Source organism: Halichoeres trimaculatus, unplaced genomic scaffold (assembly GCF_033239565.1).
Source record: "Halichoeres trimaculatus isolate MK-OKI-2021-1 unplaced genomic scaffold, fHalTri1.1 fHalTri1_scaffold_10, whole genome shotgun sequence".
Lineage (NCBI taxonomy): Eukaryota > Metazoa > Chordata > Actinopteri > Labriformes > Labridae > Halichoeres > Halichoeres trimaculatus.
In genome coordinates, this window is record NW_027437187.1 from 15,857,558 (window position 1) to 15,880,501 (window position 22,944).

The following is a 22,944-nucleotide window of genomic DNA, read 5'->3' on the forward strand; positions in this document are numbered from 1 at the left end:
TGGATGTGTGAAAAACAGGTGTTTTGAAGCCTTTGTGTGTGGAAAACAAGAGGCCAGGCCCGTGAGTGAGCGATTACATCTGGCCTCTGGATTCCACGGACATGAAATGAAGCTCAAGCATGTGTGTGTCTTTTGTTGTGTGAAATACACACATAAAAAGAGATTAGATACTGTGGGGGTGATAAACACCCACACCCAGTATCAGTCCTGTTAAACACTGTACTATTGTGGGAGTGTAAACCCTCCAGACTCCACACAGGGGCGAGTGTAGAGCCTCTTGGCCCAGAATCAGAGCTCCTTTGCTGGGCAGGGGAAGTCTCTTTGAAGCCCCCTTTCCCTGAGTCTCTGATCCATCCACCCTGTCATGAATGAAGAGGCTGTTATAAGAGACAGGGCAGGTGTTTGTGCGCGTGTGTGTTCGAGCCTTTACTTTCTGGAACAGCTTACTGAGCAGACAGCAGGAGCAACACTGATCAGGTCCTTATGTCTTTCTCACACTCTTTTTTTCCTTTAGACAAAACTAACACACCCAGTCAAATCATTTCTGAGGAATGTGTTTTAATCAGGCCAAGTAACGAGAAAGAGTGTGGCAAAGACACAGTCAAGGTCTGAACCACATCAGAAACAATTTATTGTTGGTTGCTAGTCATAATTGAATAACCTCACGTGAGTGAAAGAATGTTCTAAGGCAAGTTTTCTCCTGCTTGGTGAAGGTTGACGATCATTCTCTGCTGATGACGCTGATGTCCAAACGTTTTTTTGGTAAAGTCTTTTTTTCAAACTTTTCTGTATTGGTACCGCAATAATTCCTTTACCTGTTAAAACTTTGGTGTAAAAGCAGTCTTTTTTCTTTTTTCATGATTTATATTTTTATTAGAGTTTTTTCTTATTAACAGTGACAAATAATCACACAGAAACATAAGGAGGACATTAGTCAACAATGACACAATTTAGACAATTAATGAATGTCATACATGGCTCTGCCAGATAGTGAGAAGAGACAATATTTCTGTGTGTACATTTTGATACTTGTAGGTAAATAAAGTAACAAAACAGCATAAACAAAACGCTTACAAAAAAAAAAAAAAAATGTGACAAACAAGTAAACGTGTACTGGTAGATTAATGTTAGTCATAGCATTACAAAGCCACAGATCTCAGAGTTATGTTTCTTAATGTCAACCATACTATAAGGGACCCAATCTATTTAGTCAGCATTTTTCTACAAAGTCATGGTGAAAACAGTCTTTTCAAAGCAAATTCAAAACCTGGAAATGTATTTCAAAGTTTTCACAGTGGGCATTTTTTCAACAAAAGGGCTTTGCACGTCTAGTTTATGGGACAGGTGCAGAAGAAGTGGGATGAGCATACAATTACAAATCCCATGCTCTCTGTCCAGCTTGCAAATAAATTATTGAGTGACATCAAGGACAGAAATGGTGCCAAGAATGATATTTTTGTAAGTTAAACAGTCTGGTGAAGTTTTGTAATTACTTGACAGTGAGCACTTATGACACAGTCTGAGAATTTAGGGTTGTTTTTTCTGGCCCGGTACAGAATTCAACCTAAACCTTAATACATTCCAAATTTGTGGAAGCCATTGGGGCCAGTTTTGTCCTTTAGATTTACACATCTCTACACTTAATGCTGCTGAAGAGTGCAGCAGAACAACCTGTGACACAGAGAGATAATGCAATGGAAGCAACAAAGACAGAATGTCAAAGATATGTAGGATAAAGTTTGCAGGTCCATCAGCTGTGCTTTTATTTCTATTGGCAGCCCACAGCTCAAACACTGGAACTTGATTTGACAGCAGTATTATAAATGTGTCGATGTGCTGTGGCTTATAAAAGCCCCTAATCCAGAGTGGCAGCCTAACTGGGAACTGATTCAAAAACGTTCAGCCCAACAAAAAGTAGTTATTGAAAGTTTCTGACCTTGTTATGGCAGTTCGTCCGACATCATTGTGAGTGATTGCTTGGCTCAGGGAAGATGTAATGGTTTTGAGAGATAGTTTGGATGAGCTTGGAACTGCCACGGGATCTGTGGTTAGTCTCAGCTGTGATTTGTAGCTGGGATTCCCACATGACATTTGCAGGGTCAACCTCAGCAATGGAACCATAATGACCACAGGAGAATGAATCCCTTGTGCCACTTGTCTTCCCTTGCCTCACCCTTTTCACTGTCTCAGATATTCCTGTCTTCCCCACCCTCCCCATCCTCAGCATGACTCACTCGCCTTTCCCCAAAGCTTCACTCCCCTCAGTCGCTCTTACCCCCTCCTCGTTGTCGTGTCCTCGGCCTCTCCATGCCAAAGAAAAATTATTTATAAAGTGCTGGCGCTGCTGGTGCTCGTGATGTTAGTGGTGGTGGTGGGGACAGGCTTCGGTTGGCTTGCAGACCTACATCAAGCCTAAATGACGCAGGCTGGGGTTCAGCGGTGAGGCATGCACTCAGGGCGGGACTGTGGGAACTACAGAAAGAATGATAGTGTACCAATATTTGCCGCAGCTTTGAAAGAATACTGCAACATCGATTCGATTTAACATCTCACCTCTATTCATGACATGCCTATTTTTAGCTTTACTAAATTTAGGTTTGAGCTCAACCTGTGAAAAGTACAAAGAAGCAGCTCTGGGACTCATTCGGTTAGTCTTTAAAAAGCAAAAGTGTGAAGTTTTGCACAGATGTTCTCACACTGCTCAGAGAAAGAAGTAATTTTTATTTTTGAAGGTGTCCCAGCTCTGTCATCATAGGTTTTTATTTTGAACCATTTAATTTATTTTATGCAAATAATAAAGCCTGAAGACAGGAATAACGTCAATGTGACGCTTTTGGTGAGTCACACCACAGAGAGTGAGACGTTAATCCTCACATCATTGCTCACACACAAACACTCAGTCGTGCACACACCTGCCGGATACCGACACACTCGCATCCTTCCACACACACTCTCCCACATTAATGAGACACAATCTCTCAGAGAGACTTCCACATATCTGCATGCACCGGTCTCTCTAAGGGGCACATGTAACACCTCCTGCTGTAGCTATTGGGCCTATAAAACACAGTGGTGTGTACACAGTGAGGCAGGTTTGAGTATACAGAACATGAAAAAGTGAGCACAGTAAAATAAGAAACCTGCGTTAATCTGAGTGGAAATATAAAAAAAGAGCTTTGAAGAAAGATTCACTCCTGCTCGAGAGTGTCAACATGTTGATCTCCAGTGCCTAAACCAACATTTGTGTGCACTAAATGACATCTTAGAGTCTGATTAAGAATGATTTACGACCTGCACAAGCAAAGCCTTCATCATAATTACCAAAATACCTGAGGAGCCACATCAAAGACAGCAAACATACTTTATATGCACAGACTGAGTGAGTTTGTGTTTGTGCTTGTGTGAAAGGGACGTGTTGCTGCTCGTGTACGCCTAAGTACTTTGACGTGCTTGATTTTTGTAGCAGTGGTGCCATGCTCGAGGCAGCCGTTTCCATTCCATTGTGTGTAAACGGAGAGTCAGCGCATATTAAACATGTCAGATGGTGAAGAGAAAAAATCAGGGGGGAAGAGAAAAAGGTGGAGTTACACTTTCTGTATGACTTTGGATTCCCTTTGGCAGTATACCTCTCAACATGTTTTCAATTGTGGAGCGAAGATCTGGACTGACGTGACTCTGGATTGACTTTATTTTTATGCCGCCTACATATCATGTGTCTCCACTTACCACAGTTAATGTACATCTGGCATGATGTCTCGAAACTTTTGCTTTATTTATGTTTGTGTCCATACGCAGCAGACACAACGCTGCAGATCAGACTTTGATGGCTTCTGTTAACTTCTTTCCCTGTGTGTGTGTGTATTTCTGCGTAGGTCCATTACATGAAACTCTGCAACAACAACAAAAAAACCCACCCAGTTTGAAATAAACAAACCATGTTTACAAGTTCAAGCAAACTTAACAAGTTGTGCTGCCAAACTCAATAATAATACAAAGTCTTAACTGTTGTTTACAGACCGTGCTTTGAGCAGACTGGTCTCTTCAGTATTCAAACAGGGCACAAATCTCATCTGCAGCTTTTCAAAGAGCAAACAGTACTCACCATTGTACTCTGTTTATTTAAGTTTTATTTACATAATAATGAAATTCATGTTTATCAGTTCAGTAACCAGAGGAAATATGCATCCCATTACATAATGCAGGAAAATAATCAGATGTGATTTACAACAAAAGTTTGTCACCCTGAACCCAAGGTTATAATTGTTAACTAAAACGAAACTAAAAAGGAAAACTAAAACTTAAAATACATTGCAGTTAACTCAAACTAATAAAAACTATAAAAGAAAACAAAAACGATAAGTAAACTAAAACTGTATCTTGTGTTCACAACCTAACTAAAACTAACTAAAATGATAGACAAAATGTCCTTAGTTATAGTTTTTGACAATATTAATAGTCTTTAGGATTTAAATTAATCCGACACATTTTCCCAACCAATTTTAGACAGTTTTCAGCAGTTGTCAGTGCCGTACAGCACCATCATAGCAACGTACTGGGACGTGCTTGTTTACTGTGCTGACTGGCTGTGCACTGTGCTGCAACAAAACGTAGGGGAGCAATGAATCAGAGCATCTGTAATAGTTTAATTGCTTCAGAGTCCAAGTTTTTATTGTATTTGAGTCTGCCTTTATTGTTACAGAGTCCAAGTTTTTATTTATTGAAGCTCATATTATATTGTTTTTTTTTAATAATTTATGTTAACATTATTTTTATGTAATTTATGTCAACATTATTTTATATAATTTATGTTTATATTTTATGTGTTTAAGGCAGCAGCCAACAGTTCAGTATCAGCATTGACTGAGCAGTGAGCACTATGTTGAACTTGAAAATAAACAGTATGACAAAACATTTACTCTGACCTTTTTGAATCCTGCACCTGGTTAATAATGTATGAAAAAACTAAAACTAAACTAAAACTAAACTAAAACTAAGCCTTGTTGCAAAAATCAAAACTAAATAAAAACCAGAATGCCCGCTCTAAAACTAATTAAAACTAAACTGTAATGACAAATCCAAAACTATTATAACCTTGCCTGAACCTGATTTGTGCACATTGCATGTGGAGAGTATGTTTACACATTGAAAAAGGTAATTTAAGAAAAGAAATATGTCATTATAAGAAGTTTTTTGGTTTTCATTAAAAAAAAACAGCTCTAACCTGCTTGATTCAGTTGCACTGTTATTTTTAAAGTCTAATATCCTCCTGCATCACAGGATGTTGGCAGACTCCAGAGGAAGAAGATGGGATTATTTTATTTTCAACATCCCTCCCTGATTCCAATGAGAGGACAACATTTGCCGGAAGCACATGGGAATGTCATTTCAGGGATGGTAGCTCATATCTTTCCTCTGGAAGAAGAGGAAGAGTTTAAGAAGAGGAGGATATTTTTTCCCTCCTAAACTCTGTAAATAAATCACAAACTTGCACTGATCATCTTTCCATGTCTCTTTTATACTTTCAATCAACTCCCACTCATGTCCTTTGGTTTGGCAGAGAGCTCACCTCTGATTCTGAAGCCAAAGAAAAGGTTAACTTTCGGGCAGCTCGCTGTTCACACAGACCAACCAGCCAAACGGTAGCTAACAGCACACTTTGTCTGGAGCAGTATGTGGTAATGTAAAAACCAAAGCTTATGATGGTGTGAGTGCAGCAGAAAGTATCACTCTGTGTTCTGAAAATCCTCTCATAACTTTAATCCATTTGAGCTGTAAACAACAAACACTGAGAGGTGAGGTGCAGGATGACATCTCTGGGTATTTATAAGTAGGATGTTATCTTCTCTCAGGCAATTAGTCTGACAGTCTGCTGACATCGAGATAAGAGAAACAACGCTGGTGTTTACCATTCGTTCTGTCAGTTATCTCATTTCATGGAAAGGAGGTTACTGGTACTACTTTGGCAGATTTTTGGATGTTATATTTACAAGAAGTACCTCACATTTAGAAAAACAGTATCATTACACTTGCACCGTAAGAGATGTCTGGGTTGGACTTACTGGCTCTCCTTAGGGTCCATTCAGAGAGGAAATACCACTCATGTTCCAGACTAACGGTTACACAACAAGAAACAGCAGGATGATAGTAGATGAGGACCCTGCGGAAGAAAATCAAAGAATTGTTGATTATTTTAGGATAGAGCTAACTCTTGCCAGTAAAAAATATCCCTATGGATGTTATTCTCATGCAGTGTAAAGACTTAAGATTCACCCTGGATCTGGTTTGTGTTCTTGTTGTTCTGTACATGGTGCTTATAGTATCTTAATGTCCCACTCTTGGCATCCTCTGCCTGCTCCTGATGCCATGTGTGCTGGTTCTGTTTGTATTAGCCTGCTGTCACTACGCTCTCTGTTTATTTTCCTGAATGTGTTGAGAGCAAGGCTCACGTTCCCTTGTGTGTTTGTTTGGCCTCAGCGGTGTGGGTTACATGTTACCAGAATTACAAGTACACTGTGTAAATAGCAGCAGCAGTTGTTTTGGGACTTGTGTGGACATAGTGTGGATGGACTGCAGCAGAAATCACAGAGACTTGCCTGCCCACAAACGTGTCATATTAATCATCAGTACCATTCTTTCTCCGTTTGTGTCTCTGTAGGTGTTTTATCTCTTCCGGCCCATTTCAGTCCCTACACGGAGAACCAGCAGACGTCTGTGGACAGCAGGGAGGATGCCTATGCCCAGCTGGAGCTGAGGACACTGGAGCAGTCCCTGCTGGCTACCTGTGTAGGCAGCATTTCTGAACTCAGTGAGTACACTCAGTGCACAGCAGTATGTGGTCGAGCATCGTTGTGGTGTTGACAGCCTCAAACAGATCATGTAAATCTGTCATTACAGCATAAAGACTAAGCAATAAAACATTCTCCTTTCTGCTGACAAGTTACTATTCAGAGAAGTTTCAAACAAATTGTTGTACCTTTTTGATTTCTTGACAATTTTATGTTTTTAAACACATCTATAAAAAACTTTGACAGCTGGGTAAGACAGACAAAATAAGGCTGTTATGTCAGACAATCCAGCTCAAGCTGAGATAATAGTTATCTTTCATCACTCTTTGTTTCGGGACAAGTCCAGACGTGCCTTATTGTGAAAGCCGTCTTCTGTAGGCTCTTCTAAAAATAAGATGTGGGGTGGTTTATCTAAGCTGAAGCTCTGGAGAGTGAAGTGATAATGATTGTGTAGTGCCCTGTTTTTCCAGAGGAAATAAAACACCTGGATCCTTTCTCATCTCCCTGTGAGAGTCTCATGTTAATGATGGAAGGTTAATGTTTCTTCAGGCTGACCTCTGGACAGCAGACCCATTTTATTTGGGTTTTGTGCAGAGAAGAGTGGTAACTGTGAGTTTTACAGGAGCTTCAATCACAAGTCTGTTAAAACTTCAAAGTTCAGACCTTCAGTCGGGGGTGTAGTTTTAGACCCTGCTTTAATTCTGAGACTCTATTCATGGATCTGGGCATACAGAGTAAATCTTTTGGGAAGTGAGGTCCTTCCTGAAGCTTTTTCCCTCCACATCGCTACAGTTTGAATGGTCAGATGGATTTCTTGAAATACTGCCAGTTTCAGATGTCCGGGTCAGTGGGCTCAGGTTGGCATACACACGCACACACAGATCTACTGTACTTTACTGTACTGGTTTGTTTAAAGTGGGGGTTGTGATGGATTTTGGCGGCTGCAAGAACAGGTCATTAAAAAGTGAGAAAAAGGGGAGTGGAGGAATGAGGAATGGAAAGGTGGGAGATTAAGTTTAAGGATGGAAAGGTGTGTATGTGTGAGGCAGAGGGAGCGATGGAAAGGTAGAGAGGTGAAGAGTGAGGTCGTCAGTGTGAGCAGAGAGGAGGTGGAGGGGGGTCGATGTTTGTGAGGGCAGGGGTAGGTTTCCTTCTCCAAATGAGCTAACACTCTGCCATTTGTTCCTCCAGCACAAGGCCACGTTCATACACCAGCGTCGTTAGTGAGGCATTAAGAAAGTGTACACACACTCTTAAACACAGACACACTCTTTCTCTCACTCACTCAGTGGCCTCTTTGTGCCACATCTCTCTGGTGGTGTGAAGCCAGGCTGGGTTGGGCTGGGCTGGCATCCTTTAGAGCCACTCATGCCACACATACACACACAGGCATGTGTACACTGATATGGACACGCAACAAAAACTCAGGGGGCTTGGCACGCTGATCTGAGCCCAAGAGACCAGGCGGACATAGGAGCATCTGTACTCAGCTGCTCAGGCCTGCTGGATCTCTAGACTGGACTTGGCTAGACACACCAACACTGCATATATTAACATGATGGATAACGGATGGCAGCACACTGGACGTTTCAGCTCAACGTCTAAATGTGTTGGAAACATGTGGCAGCTAGCAGCAAACTGGCCCTGAAAGCTGTATTCAGACACATTTTAAAGTTTCACTTCTTGCTCTGTGGTGGTCTCCAGAGCCTGTGGGAACCCAGAACTACTGCTGTATGTGACCTTCCGGTTAATTTAGGGAAATATTAAGGAAGAGCTTTAAGCAAAAGCCTCTAAAGTCAATTAGCGTGTGGGGTCACAGAGCAGTCCTGACAAAAAAACTTGTGTAAACATGTTTGAATTGAACTGGCTGACAGAACAGCCGGTGTTTTCTGAGTATCCTCTCCTTCCAGGAGTTTCATCGTCTGTAACTCTGACCTAAGAGGCACATTTTGGTAATATGTATTCATAAAGCAGTCATGTCACAGTTTATTGGCTCCCGGACTTCCACGCAGACTCCAGCAGAAGCTGTAATCTAAGAATGAAGTATTTCATATCCTCCTGACCCCTGTGGCTCACTAGCCTTGGGGCACAATATGGGCTGGAAACGCCAGAGAGAGGCTCTCCATCTTCGGCGAGAATTCCTGCGAGACCTCCTGGAGGGATTGCTGGTGGTGGTTAACACAATGGAGGCCCTTCAGCATGAAGTGGGGGGCACCTCAGTATAACCCCCTCGAAGTACCCCCTAATATAGACTTGTACACACACACTCATGAGACTGAACCCCAAAGTCTGTCTCCCAGCCCTGCAGCCTCCCACTCACAGTAATCTGGTTAGAAATTAACCTTGGGGTGATTATGCTAAATGAGCGTTACACGATCCCAAGTTCAACCTGGCCTGCCTCCATCATGCCGCCCCTCCTCCACATCCTCTGCTTGTGGCAACAGATATTTCGTCTCTACCAGACCAAGTGGTCAAGCACTCAGATGTTATCTACACTCTCTACTGCATGGAGTCCTCCCCCTCCGTTTGTCCTCTGCGTATAACTATGTGTATTGTTTCAGTAATGTTTTATATCATAAGAAGAACGGTTTTATCTGAACTGGCTTTTATCCAGCTGCACATGGTTGTTCACTGAGCTCACAGTGTGGGTGGATGAGTCCTGTGATAAGCTGCATATTTTTAATGTTTGTGTCTCAGTAAATCAGAGTTTCCATGCAGTTAGGATAAATTTAGACTTTACCACTTAATCACAGATCTTAACCTCGCTTTTCTCACATGTCTAACACCCACAGTTCCTCCTTCTCAGGCTCAGTGCTCTGATTGAAATCCATCAATACAGAAACAGTTGAACAGTTCACCAGAGCCTGTGATCAACTGTCTCTTAGCCCATTAACTCCCTCAGTGGTTAGAGATGAATGGCTGTTTAGACCGGCCGTCTAGCTGTGCGCACTGGTAATGATACTACTAATGGCTGAAACCTCCAGAGACTCTGAGAGTAGAATAATGAGTAAAGGCAGATTGGAGGTAAGTGTTTTTAAAAAGGGGAAATCCAGTTTGATTAGAAGCCAACAGTGTTAATAATGAGCTCTGGGAACTCCTCTTTAATAAGCTAGTTTGACTTTTTCAGGGCCAATTTTCTATACCACTGATATTGTACTGAATTAAGACTAAAGCCAATCTTCCTCTCATCTTTGTTCCAGGTGACTTGGTTTCTCGCGCCATGCACCACATGCAGCGCCTCAGCTCAGTCCGTCCAGGACTGAGCCCTGCCCGTCACGCCCGTCCCCAGCAGCCCGTGTCCTGGTCGCCGGACGCCCTCCACACCCTTTACTACTTCCTGCGCTGCCCACAAATGGAGTCCATGGAGAATCCCAACTTGGATCCCCCACGCATGGCACTTAGCAAGGAGAGGTGGGAGTCCTGCATGAACTAACAAAAGCTTTTTCTTGATTCTCTTTATAAAAATATCACAGACAGAGAAATCACAGATCTCATTCCACATGTTTTTACTTTTAGATCCTCCATCAGAGAATTCAGTCAAGTAGTTATTTGTTGTACTCATCTCCAGTTTTATAGTTCTGCCTAATTTAATTTATCGGGTAACTGAAATCACTTAATTTGTTTTGTTTGGTTGACAGACATCTGCTAATATTCAGACCCTGGTTAATACAAGTACACACACATTCACAAAGCAACAAAAAGACACTAATCAGGTCAGCTGCTTTTTCCCACAACACCTTTCTTCCTCAGTCTTTCTAAAGACTTCATCCTCCCACTCATTGAAGTGTTAATTTTCTGTGGGTAAATGACAGGTAAGCAAAAGACTCCAGGTGCTAATGTCAGTCTCATACACGGGTGATTTGCACCTTTGGAGCATTAATTAGATTGAAGACTGGTGGTTAAAGCGATTTTAAGAGGTGCTAACAGTCTGTAATTCTGTAAGGGATCTTAGATCCACCCCAGGTTGCATTTGTAGAACAATTACAGTAACTCAAGTCTTTTTCAGCCTAGAGACAGTTAGTGATCATCTCTGCTGCAGTTGTAATGTATTGTAGCACTTAAGATTTATATTTTATATTCATATTTTACAACTTTCAACATTCATTTAATGAGTCTTGGAAAATTAAGTTGTATATTATTGGATTTCCATAGAAAGTAACTTTAAAACTGAAATGAGCCATATCTCTTCTCTTACAAAAAACAGTATTAAAACATCAGTTTGCTCAATGTTTATTTTCTATAATGACGGTATTCTACAGTTAAAAACAAAAGTGTTTACAGAAAAGTTAGTGCAGGATTATTCGCTTCAAGTGTGAGAAATTAAAAAGTACTTGCAGCTTTTACACACAGCTGAGTTCCTCCCTCACAGAAAAGAACAGACATGTGTTAACCAGAGTAGGCACATGTACAGCTTTAGTGTAGAAAGGTGTGTGTACTTATAAAGGTTAATTCCTCCTCTCACTCTGATCATTCAGGCCTGCCCAAAGGAGCACTTCAGCCCACAGACCGGAGGCAGCTTTAAGTTTACATTTTTAAAGTGTTTGTTTGTTTGTTTGTTTCCCCAAATTAATGTGGAATTCACATTTTAGTCATAGTTTGGTAAATATAGCCAAATGTGCATTGTGTCTTATTTTAACACTAGCATGCACACACACATGCACACAGCCAGCTGGCTCCCATACTTTTAATGGCGAACAGACATGCTCGTGAGTGAGCAAAGGTGAGCTCCTCATTAGCATCAAAGAGAAAAGAGCAGCAGATATACACCCCTCTCTTCTCTGTGCTGGCTCTTTTCTTCAAACTCCTCTGATGTTTCCATGTTGGATGTATATCAGATGTGTTTATGAGTGCAGGATGATATGATTTAGCATTCTGATACACAGTACATATGAACATGTGGGACGTTCACTTTCTAGATTTCTCCTGGTGTGTCCATATACATGTCTCCATGTCTGCCTGTGTGTAGTGTGTCAGTGTACGCATGTCAGACTCAGGTGGTGGAATACAGCAGGGCAAACCTGCTAGTGATTACAATGAGAGACTTCTTTCCTTCGACGGGCCTCTCAGTCTTTGGGAGTCACCCACTATTGAAAGCTTTGTAAAACTCATTGGTAGAAACCCAAAACCACCAAATCTGTGTGGGCTGCATCATTAAATATTATCAGAAGCAGGGCGAGGGCCTTACTGCAGAATCCTTGAGGCAGAGAGAGAGAGAGACGCCTTTTTTGTTTTGATCCTTTAAATCTGGCACTCAGACGTATCTGTTACTCTCTGCTCACAAACCAAAGCATATCTAAACACAAATTTTCTGAGAGCTGAAAGCTGTTAAGTGTTTATTTTAATAGAAGAATCACTTCCAAAGTCTGCGCTGAAGAGACCACCCCAAACCTCTGCTCTCCTCAGCTGATGGAAAGGAGCACTAATGGATAGATGTGTTTCTGTGATAAGAAAAAGCCACTTGGGCTCATTTCTAACCACAAATACATCTGATATGGTAACATCCCCCTGGAAGGAGCCTTTATGAGGGTAATCTGACTCCAGATCAGTGGTTAACCTTGACCCTTCACGGCACATGATGGGGTCTGCTTTAAGACCTCATTGAAGTTTTTTAACTACATGAACTCAATCACATTGGCCTCGGGGACACTCAGGACATATGGGTCCAGTGTGACGTTGCCTCCTGGGGAGAGAAAGATTTTACTTTTTATGTTGGAAAGTTCAAACACACCTGACCAGGATCTGATCTGAGCAGCCAGGTGGTGCTGAGAAAGGGGCCATGAATCAGATTTAACAGTTATATCTGCTGTGTGTGAACACATGTGGGAGAGCTTGTGTTGGTACTGTTCTCAGTGTGAAGTCTTAACATATTGGGTCACCAGGCCAGCCAGAAGTGCTATCTGGTTTCAGCGTTAACAGGCGTCTCAGCTTTGATGTCACACTGACCCTCTGACGGAGCTGAAGTTTCTGTTTCAGGCTGAGGGGCATAACCCAGACACGGGGGTCAGAGGAGAGCGGTGCAGGGGAGCAGTTAAGATACAAGGTGATGGTTTTTAGAAAAGCTGGAGCAGTGAATTGTGGGACAGGGGCCAGAGCTTCATGCTCCATCTGTCTGGAGTCATGGGCCACTGGCAAAGGTGTATACACACACATATGGCCTCAGTTATTTTGTGTATATTGTCTTTACACATCCAAAAGAACACACACACACACACACACACACACACATACACACATAGGGAGAGAATCATTCCTTTTCACGTGTGTTGATTAGAATGAAAACGAAAAGGTTTTTTCTTAAAAAAACAAAAAAAAATAAAAAAACACACTGTCCTTCTTAGTAATAATTCAGAAGCTGAAATTGCATCATGTTTATTTCACCCCTTAAATGACGGGCTGTAAACACGAACAGTTAAAGTGAAGGATACAGAACATTTCTCTAATGGATCAATGACCGTTAAGTGTTAAAAGCTTGATGTGGGTGTTTGAAAGTTGCATTACTGGATTAGTCGCGGTGCCATGTGCACGCCTGGAAGCAAGCACACAGCAGATGATCTGAGTGTGTACCTCGTGCCAGTCAGGAAAATAGACACGCACACACACACACACACACATGAACGAACAGAAACACACAACCCATTCTGTGTTGAGTAAAGCCCATTAAATCCAATCCATTGATTCCAAAGCCCCTCCTCACCTCAACCTGCCTTTCTTATCACTCTACACCCACAGCTCCGTCTCCAAACTATCACCAACCCCCGTCTTCATAAAGACATTTCCCACCTGCCTCCCAGCTGTTTCACAAACACTTAAACCCAATCTATCAGACCCATTTAGCTCCTCCTGCTCCTCCTCTATCCCATCAGCCCCTTGTCTTCTGGTTAACTGTCACGCCTCAGTGACAGCAGGGTCCTCCTCTAGACTGATCACAGACTGATAAACAGCTTAAAAAACTCACTGAAGAGCCAGAGGACGAAGTGTAGAGAAAGCTGGGAAAGCAGGTTCTTTAAGTGTGAGAATTTTAAGGCTTTTTCATACAAAACACGATAATGTCAACACACATTTTTCACGCCACCTTAAACAGATCAATGTGTCAGATTTATTTTTCATCAAACTGACTTATTTGACTCGATGGAGTGCATGCAGATGTACTGCTTTTTACAAGAGGTACAAACATAAAAAGGAAAAACTAGACTAAAACGGGATATAATTATGATTGATACAGGGAGAAAATTTTCAGTACATTTTTAAAAGGTCAACTGATTCAGAATGTGTTTTTAAGAAGATATGGATTTATAAAAGAGCGTATCTGGTTCATCGACCTTTATGAGATGATTATGAACAGCAGTTATTGCCTCTAAGTATCAGAGAGAAAAATTAAAATGCTCTTTACCAAGAGTTATTGACAAAGCACTGGTGAGCTAGATGAAACGCTGTTATATAGGAGGAGCTGCTCTGTAGGAAACCACAGGTTGCTGCTTAAAGTAACCCAGTGAGGAGAATAAATAACACTGCAGGGGTCCCAGTGCTCATTAACAGTAACTACATTTCCCTCTGCATTCACACCACAGATCTATACCATCAGACTGCTCCATTCTCCATCTGTATTCATGAAATGCATTAAAGTGTTTGCAACTCCTCAGAACAAAGGTGCAGACACTGCTCAGAATAACATCACAGCAGGAAGAAGGCAGCTTAGCAGCTCCTGATAACACAGAGACAGTGTCCAAACAATCATTAACATGGTTTGATTCAGGCTCCAGAGGAATGAAGGCACCCAACAACAGTTCTGCCAGTTACATGTCATTGTTCGCAGGAGCATTCAATGCACATATGGGCAGAGAAAGACACAGACAAGAAAGGATTAGTACAGCCATAAAACTGGCGCTGCTTTCTGAAGGGTTTTTGAAGGATTGTTACAGGAGGAAGACAACGAGGAGGCAGAAAACGAGGGTGATTAAATAATCCAGATGACTTTTAGAATGCCACGTTCACAAATACCACAGCAGCCTGAACGTTCTGCTCTCTGTTAGTCCTCAGCTGATGTTTACTCGACTACTTCTCCTGACATTTTCCTTCTCTCTCAGGCTCAGGTCAGTCCCATCCATCAGTTCTATTTTAATCATTTTACTTTTGTACTTTCTCTGACTTTTCTACTTCATGACTTGATTCTTAAAGGGGGGTTTGATCACAGAGTGTCTGACAACAATGCCAGGGTGCTGCACCTTCCTCCTGCTCCCTTAGGTGGTTTGTTGTGCTCCAGCTGGTTTAAAAATAGACTGATTATTCAGATGCCACTGCAGTATTTTGTTTATCAAACTGCAGAGCAGATGAAGTCACGGCTCTGTTTTCATCCCCTGTCACAACTTACAGATGAAGGAGGCTGAAGTCTGACTGCACCGCCTGGAAACTCTCAGAGAAACTCTGATTAGTCATACAGATGCACACAACTGTTTTATTAAGTGTGTGTGTGTGTGCAGGTGTGGTGACTTTGAAGGAAATTGTATACAGTGTGTAAAAGCTTGAATAACTGTGTGATTAGATGAGGTGAGCTGCTCTGGGCAGGGGGTGTGAGTGTGTGTTTCAGTGTGACTCAGTGTGCTTTGGTCAGGCTGAGGGGAAGTACACCCAGACATATGTAAGTCATCCGGTTAAAGACAGTCTATGAGTTCCCTATCAGCATGACTACATCACGAGTGAAGAAATCCCCCACAATGCTCAGATCAGTGCGTCGCAAACAGAGAAATAACATAATCATCATGTGAGCATAAACAAGAGAGTTCAGTGTTTACAGGGACAGCTGATTTTTGAATTATGATGCTATTATTTTTTAATTATCCATCTCTTTTCTTCCAATAGACCATTTCTGCTGCTCCCACCTCTGATGGAGTGGATGAGAGTGGCCATAGTTCACGCTGAGCATCGCAAGAGTCTGCTGGTGGACAGTGATGATGTCAGACAGACCGCCAGGCTGCTCCTTTCGGGACTTGACTGTGAACCAAGACAGCTGAAGTAAATAAGAAGATACACACACACGCACACACACAGTTGTCCTTCTAGATTCTTATAGGCCTGTGAAACAACATGTAGCTAACTATCATCAACACTCAGACAACAGGGTAATGATTTAAGTGCAGTGTAATGACGTCGTCTTTATGGCTGAATAAACACATAAACCTCACAGCCTGGATAGTGTTAAGCTTTCCACTATGATTCCTCTAACCCCAGCACTATAGGCTTCTAATTTAATTGGTTCTCCATATAAATAATTACACACCGTCTACATGAGATTAATGTCTGTTTGCTAACTGCAGTGTGGCTCATTAACCTCATTACAAAGTGCACAATTAAAGGAAATAGATGCAAATGTAAGATGAGGGAACACAAGGCTGAATCAAACACTTGTGACTCTGCTTTCGATCTCTTTGGGTGAGACATGGAGGAGTTCCCTCTCACACTCAGCGTCTCTCCCTGCAGGTGAACTGGTCATTTATTAATCATCCTCTTTCTTCTCTCTCTGTCTGTGTCAGGCCTGAGTGTTGCTTCAGCTCCTTCAAGCGTCTGGACTCCAAAGCAGCCACAGACAAGTTTCATCTCGACCTGGGTTTTCGGATGCTAAACTGTGGACGCACAGATCTCATCGGTCAAGCCATCGATCTGCTGGGGCCAGACGGGGTCAACAGTATGGACGATCAGGTAAGACTAACGCCTTTTGGTATAAAGATCATAGACTGTATATGAAGTGGACAGCGTGGCTCCGCCATTTATCATTGTACGGTTTTGAAGCCAAAATACCCCATCACAGGCGTAGCCATTGTAGCAGTTTGCAGCCAGAGTCTGCGCAGTAGAGACTGTGAGGGATTCTGTGAGAATCTGAGTGGAGCTGGGTGACAAAAAAATGTATATATTTTTTTTCTTTCGAGAGTCTAATCACTTTCTGACTCTACCCCCGACATATTTCACAATCCCCGAAAAAAATACAGGAGAACGGCAGGTGTCAATCTTCGTTAAATGTTACATAAAACCTCGTTTTTAACCTCTTATAACTAATGAAAACGAAACTTTTCAGAAAAAAAGAGGACTTGAATACAAGACAGCCAAATAATATCTTCAAATCACCACAACAATCAGACGTGAGAAACATTTCTACAAGGAGTAATGATTTTTTAAAGTTTGACCACAGCCCATCTGGAATGGCTGGAAAGCTGGATTTTTTAACCCATACTGCAGCCAGTCACCAGGGGGAGCAGTTTTTGTGGAGACCTCACTTCAACATCAATTTTTTTTACAGCCTATGATATAGCTGAATGTGCATGGAGCATGATCAGAGAGGTATTGATGCACTGAATGGAGCGTTGTGTTTTCATGTTGGTAATTGTGTGTTTCCTCCCACTTCATGTGTTTATTGAACTCCTTTTTTGTTTTGATCTCCTAGGGGATGACTCCTCTGATGTACGCCTGTGCAGCTGGAGATGAGGCCTTGGTCCAGATGTTGATCGATGCCGGGGCCAACCTTGACGTGGCGGTAATTATGCTTCAACAATTTCAACATATGGACACACTTACTTGAATCGATAGGTTAAGTTACTGACATTTACTACAGGAGGTGAATCAGCTCTAAAGCATCTACAAATGCTGCAGGGTTTTGTAGAAGCTGTCACTTGTTTCTTTGGGTTTAACACTGATTGGTTCTGTTCTGCAAGGTCCCTCCATGCTCCCCAAAGCACCCGTCTGTTCACCCTGACAGTCGACAGTGGGCAGCCCTCACCTTTGCTGTGCTGCATGGACACATCTCTGTAGTGCAGGTAAGAAACACACCGTCCTACGCAGCTTGATAATCTCACCATCAAAAGTTGAGTGACATATGCGCGGTTAGAGGCTGGGCCATAAATGAGTTACAGGATGTCAAACACTGCACAGAATAACAGATGTGGTTTGTGTTCACAGCTCCTGTTGGATGCAGGGGCCAACGTGGAGGGGGCAGCAGTCCGTAACGGGCAGGAGAGCACAGCAGACACCCCGCTGCAGCTGGCTTCAGCAGCAGGTGGGCAAACACATGCACACTCTTTAAAACCCACATACATATGCACTACACCATGCTCCAATATGAAACAAGGCACAGCTGACGCATGGCTGTCCTACATGTATCTGACCCACACTCTGATCTGACCTAAAGTAACAAGTTATCCTGAGAAACGATTCAAACAGAAAGTTTATCACGGGTCATCAAAGGAAGAGATGGATAACTTCATGATGACTTCACTACCTCATGATAATCAGCTACTTTCACAGCAGTGTACCACATTACTAAAGGACCACCTACAGTAACACAGGATTGAGTTATGAATGACACAGTGGCCGGAGGAATGAGGAAATGAAAGGGTAAATGAAGGCACAGTGAAAGTGGGGAGTGCTGCCTGTGGTTGTTTAGGAGCCTCTGGGCAGCATTCCTCTGCGGGATCATCTGAAAGCCACACATAGCGGTAGTAACAGAGACACATGCTGTACACAGCAGCAGCAAGCCAGTAAACAGCGGCTGATATCAAAAGGTTTGTTTGTTGGGATGAGCTCTGTACAGACAGAAAGAAGATCATCCATTGCTGAATGATAGAATAGGCAATTAAACCCTTTTCAATGAATGCAGTCAGGCATCCAGAGAATAATACAAATGCAAAGAGGGAAGCGTTCTCACTAAAAGAAGTGACTGATTAGTTGTACTGTGTGTGTTGCTCAGGAAACTATGAGATGGTGAGTTTGCTGCTGGCCCGAGGTGCAGACCCCTTATCAAAGACCCACGATGGAAACGCCCTGACTTCATCCCTGTATGAAGACATGAACTGCTTCAGCCACGCAGCAGCACACGGACACAGGTATGTGGCTCTCTGTCTGACCTGATGACAGCGTGTTGTCAACACATGCTGCTGACTAACAGCCTGTTCTCGGCCTCTGACTTACAGAGGCCAGAGTAATGTGGGAAAAATCACAGCAACTATGTCAGCCCTCCATCAAACCTGACCTGAGTCTGTACTTAAGCTTTTAGGAGAGATTTATCCCTTCATCGTGAGAACATTCAGGACCTTGAGTGTATAAAAGGTCCCTTTCTCTTCAAAGTCCATCTGTCTTTGAACATCAACTGGCAGCGTAAAGCTCTCCACCTGTTCTCTGTGTGGATGTGTGAACACAATGTAGACTCAACACTTCACATTCCTCAGTCAGGGTGACAGATTATGTAATCAGAGAGGAGGCTGCAGGGTCACAGAAATGGATGTGTGTGTTGCAGTTTGCACATTATTCACGTCTTTTCTGCTTTCTTTCCTCACTTCCTTCCTTGTCCTTTCCCTCTGCCTCCTCCTTCCTCTCATTTATCTTGTTAGGAACGTACTGAGAAAGCTACTGACTCAGCCCCAGCAAGTCAAAGAGGATGTCCTGTCTCTGGAGGAGATCTTGGCTGAGGGGGTGGAAGGTGAGGAGGTCGGAATATGCCCTTTCCTCCCCCTCTCCCCCCTCCCCACTCCTTCTTCTGGTTCCTCTGGCCCCGGGGCCCAGCCTGAGGTGGCTATAGCACGGCTCTGCAAGGCCAGGATGAAAGCTCTGCAAGAGGCCAGCTACTACAGCGCTGAGCACGGCTACCTGGACGTCACCATGGAGCTGAGAGCTTTGGGTACCTATCAAACAGCAGGAAGGGGGTCAATACTTCAAAAATGTGCCTCCTTTGAAAACCAGACTCACTTCTTTTTCTTTGCCTTAGGTGTCCCATGGAAACTACATGTGTGGCTGGAGTCTATGCGATGTGCCCAGCTGCAGTCCAGAACCGGGGTGACACTCTCCCTTCTCAGGGAGTTCACCACCATCAGAGAGGAGGACTACTGTGGGGAGCTGGTCACTGTGGGCCTGCCCCTGATGTTCAACATCTTACGAACCTCTAAGGTATCGTTCAACATCAACTTTCTCATGTCATCAGCAAGATCTGAGTTTAGAAGTGACTTAACGCACCCTTCCCCCACCACTTTCCTCCAGAATGATGCCATCATTCAGCAGTTGGCAACTATTTTTAGTCACTGTTTTGGCCCGGCACCTCTCCCAGCCGTCCCTGATAAGAAGACAACTCTTTCAGCACAGTTGGGTAAGTAAACCATAAATAGCCATGTGCTGAGGGAGGATGAAATAAGTGATAGTTGGTAGACTGGGGGTCAGGCTTTAAGGAAATGATGTAATGAAGTGTTTCTGTGTTCTCCAACAGATCCTCACTTCCTGAATAACCAGGAGATGTCAGATGTGACGTTTGTGGTGGAGGGGAAACCGTTCTACGGCCACAGAGTCCTTCTGATCACAGCCTCGGACCGGTGAGAGCAGACAGTCCACACAGAAACCATCACAGCCTGGGGAGAGACTGTCCTCAGGGTTTTCACTGACCTGTTTGTTTGCTTTTAGATTCAAGTCACTGCTGGCGTCATCTGGACCAGATGGAAGCCCAAACAAAGAAATTGAGATCAGTGATGTCAAGTACAGCATTTTCCAGGTAAAAGATCCTCACTTCACCTCCTGATGAAAAGTGTTTGCTCAGTGTTCCTTTATTTCAGTGTGATAACAAACTTGACTTTTCACTAAAGCAAGCCTCTGACCTCTCTGCAGATAATGATGTCATACTTGTACTGTGGAGGAACAGAGTCCCTCAAAGTGAACATGCCTGAGCTGCTGGAGGTGAGCTTTACTTCATAAGAGGACGGCGAAGAGTCACATAAAAAATGTAGACATAAAAAACTTTCATAGTGCTTTTAAAATTGCAGACAGTGTCATTTGCACTCTGACAAAACTACAGAAAAAAACATGAGTGATGTAAGAAAAACACCACCATCTTTCCTTCTGTGTCCTCCATATTTTCCTACTTTTTACAGTGAAAACTCTTTAGGCTTGTGAAGTGCTGTGTGAATGTCAGTATATAACAGACATAGCTTTAAAAGAGTCCTAGTTAAAACTGACAATGAAGCACACCACATCAGTATCCCATAATCCAGTGCTTTGTGAATGTGACCCCATACCCACTCATAATCTTTACTTTAGATCAGTTCACAAGTTTTAGAAAATGCTGTAAAATATCTGACTGATCACATTTTCCACTTAGTTAGATTCATGACAGTTTAGATAAGTTTTTAAGAATGAAAGCTGATGAGCTTACCCATCACTGCAGCGCTGCTCATTAATCAGACATCAGACTTTATTGTCTAACGCCGACATGTTTGTGTCCCTCAGTTATTATCAGCAGCCAGTCTGTTCCAGCTGAGGGTGCTGCAAAGACACTGTGAACTCATGTGCTCTCAGCTCATCAACCTCGATAATGCCGTCAACATCTACAAGACTGCCAAGGTAACACACACGCACACTGAGAGGCCTTGATCATTCTGTACAGTTAAATGAACTATTCATATGAGATATTGTGACAAAATTACATTCATTAGTTATTTTACTGCAGCATCCAAAAGATGTCTACGTGCTTTAACTTTTTTTTCCCAATGTGGTAGCACCATCTGACCGTGTCTTCTCTTTCCGACAGATCCATGGTTCTGCAGAGCTGAGCTCGTTCTGTGAAGGTTACTTCTTACAGCAGATGCCGGCTCTACTGGAGAGAGAAGCCTTCAAGACCCTCCTCTTAGGACCCCCTGCCGCCCGACAAGGAAACAACTCCACCTCTACTCTGGTTCACAGCAGGGGAGACTCACCTCTTGAGGAGCTGGAGGCCACCCTGGCTCAACGACTACGCTCTCTCCACGTCACCTCCAGAGTGTGAGGACAACAGGACAGCTGCTGAGGACAGAGGACAGAATGAGGTGGACGAATGAAGAGGAATGTGGCAGTGGGAGCAGAAGCCTTGTGTTATCACTCACATGGGACAGTATCTGAAGAGTCTTTGAGATCAGATGTTTACCTACATCTGGTGACAAGCAGCGCTCTCAAACTTGGACACTGAGATGTTGATCGGTGATGTTTATTCTGCTGACGTTTCAGTGTTTGATATTTTGTGCCACAAACTCCACCTTGCCATTTTTTGCAGAGTACAGCATGTTTATAAAGTAGAGAACTGGACAATATGATGCTTTCTCTCCAAGGCTCAGGAAGCTGGAGGAAGAAGCAACAGTTGGAGCAACAGGTGGGAGCTGTGAGTCATGAAACCCTGCTGCCCTCTAGTGGAATAATCCAGAAACTGAAAGAGTTGTGTTGGAGGATTGGGATCAAAACACCCTCCGGTTTCTGACTGAGTAAAAATAGACTGAAGCAGAAAAAGAGACTGAAACTCATCTTAAAGAATGATGTGAGGGGGCCATGCTGGACTTTTGGCCCTCTTCACTTTAATAATGCAGAGTGGGAGGAACGGGGAAATCTCTGTGCCTCCAGTATTGATGTAAGCTTTGGATTAACAAGTGTACTTTTGATGTAACTGTATGTTTTTATTTTCTATTTTTAAAAAGTATGACCGCAGAAACACAACACTTACTGAAGAGTGGACATTTTGGACTTTTTCTATTTAATGAGGAAAACAGATGTGAGAGTATTTATCAGGGTGTTCCCTTTCTATTTTCTTTTTTTTTTTTAATCCAAGCAAATTAATAATATTATTGTTAAAAAAAGGCTTTTGCGTAGCTGTTGTTTTTCCAGGTACATTAACAGTTTATCAGGCGTATGTATGCTGAGGATTTTAATGCTTCCAAAGGTACAGCAGCTGGTTCAGACATGGGATAACAACAACAGGATGTCTGTTTTAATGCTGAATATTGAAATAAACCTGGGAAACAACCATTTTCATTCATACTTGTGCACATTATTCCAAACATTTATTGTCACATGCAAGCCTAGAGACTGCACAGGTTTACAACATATTAAGGTCATCTAATGGGCATTAAAATGAGTGAATGAAGTTGATTCTTTGTATAAGAAGAGATCACATAATAAGAAAAAACGTTTATATCAGGAGGATCAGACCCTACCTGACTCAACAGGCCTCGCAGCTTCTGGTACAGGCCCCTGTGATTTCACACATCGACTACAGCAACTCCCTCTGCAGATGATCCAGAATGCAGCAGCACATCTGGGCTGTTTCCCAAAGCCCAGGTACCTTGCCTTGCCTTGGTCTGATGTGGGTGTGGGCAGGCATCCACATCATCAGATG

General features: G+C 42.8%; 1 protein-coding gene across 1 annotated transcript in view; it reads left to right on the forward strand.

Moving 5' to 3' along the window:
* The window catches only part of abtb2b (ankyrin repeat and BTB (POZ) domain containing 2b), a 52,750-nt gene extending 30,522 nt beyond the window's left edge, over positions 1–22,228 (forward strand). The window contains exons 2-17 of the mRNA XM_074677596.1: positions 6,656–6,805; positions 9,986–10,196; positions 15,642–15,794; positions 16,313–16,478; positions 17,218–17,307; positions 17,486–17,587; positions 17,730–17,826; positions 18,517–18,652; positions 19,157–19,443; positions 19,531–19,709; positions 19,800–19,905; positions 20,023–20,125; positions 20,214–20,301; positions 20,415–20,483; positions 21,033–21,146; positions 21,334–22,228. Coding sequence (XP_074533697.1) covers positions 6,656–6,805; positions 9,986–10,196; positions 15,642–15,794; positions 16,313–16,478; positions 17,218–17,307; positions 17,486–17,587; positions 17,730–17,826; positions 18,517–18,652; positions 19,157–19,443; positions 19,531–19,709; positions 19,800–19,905; positions 20,023–20,125; positions 20,214–20,301; positions 20,415–20,483; positions 21,033–21,146; positions 21,334–21,567 — 2,285 coding nt within the window. The 3' untranslated portion in view covers positions 21,568–22,228. The remainder of the gene's footprint in view (positions 1–6,655; positions 6,806–9,985; positions 10,197–15,641; positions 15,795–16,312; positions 16,479–17,217; positions 17,308–17,485; positions 17,588–17,729; positions 17,827–18,516; positions 18,653–19,156; positions 19,444–19,530; positions 19,710–19,799; positions 19,906–20,022; positions 20,126–20,213; positions 20,302–20,414; positions 20,484–21,032; positions 21,147–21,333) is intronic.
* Positions 22,229–22,944: the final 716 nt, after the last annotated feature.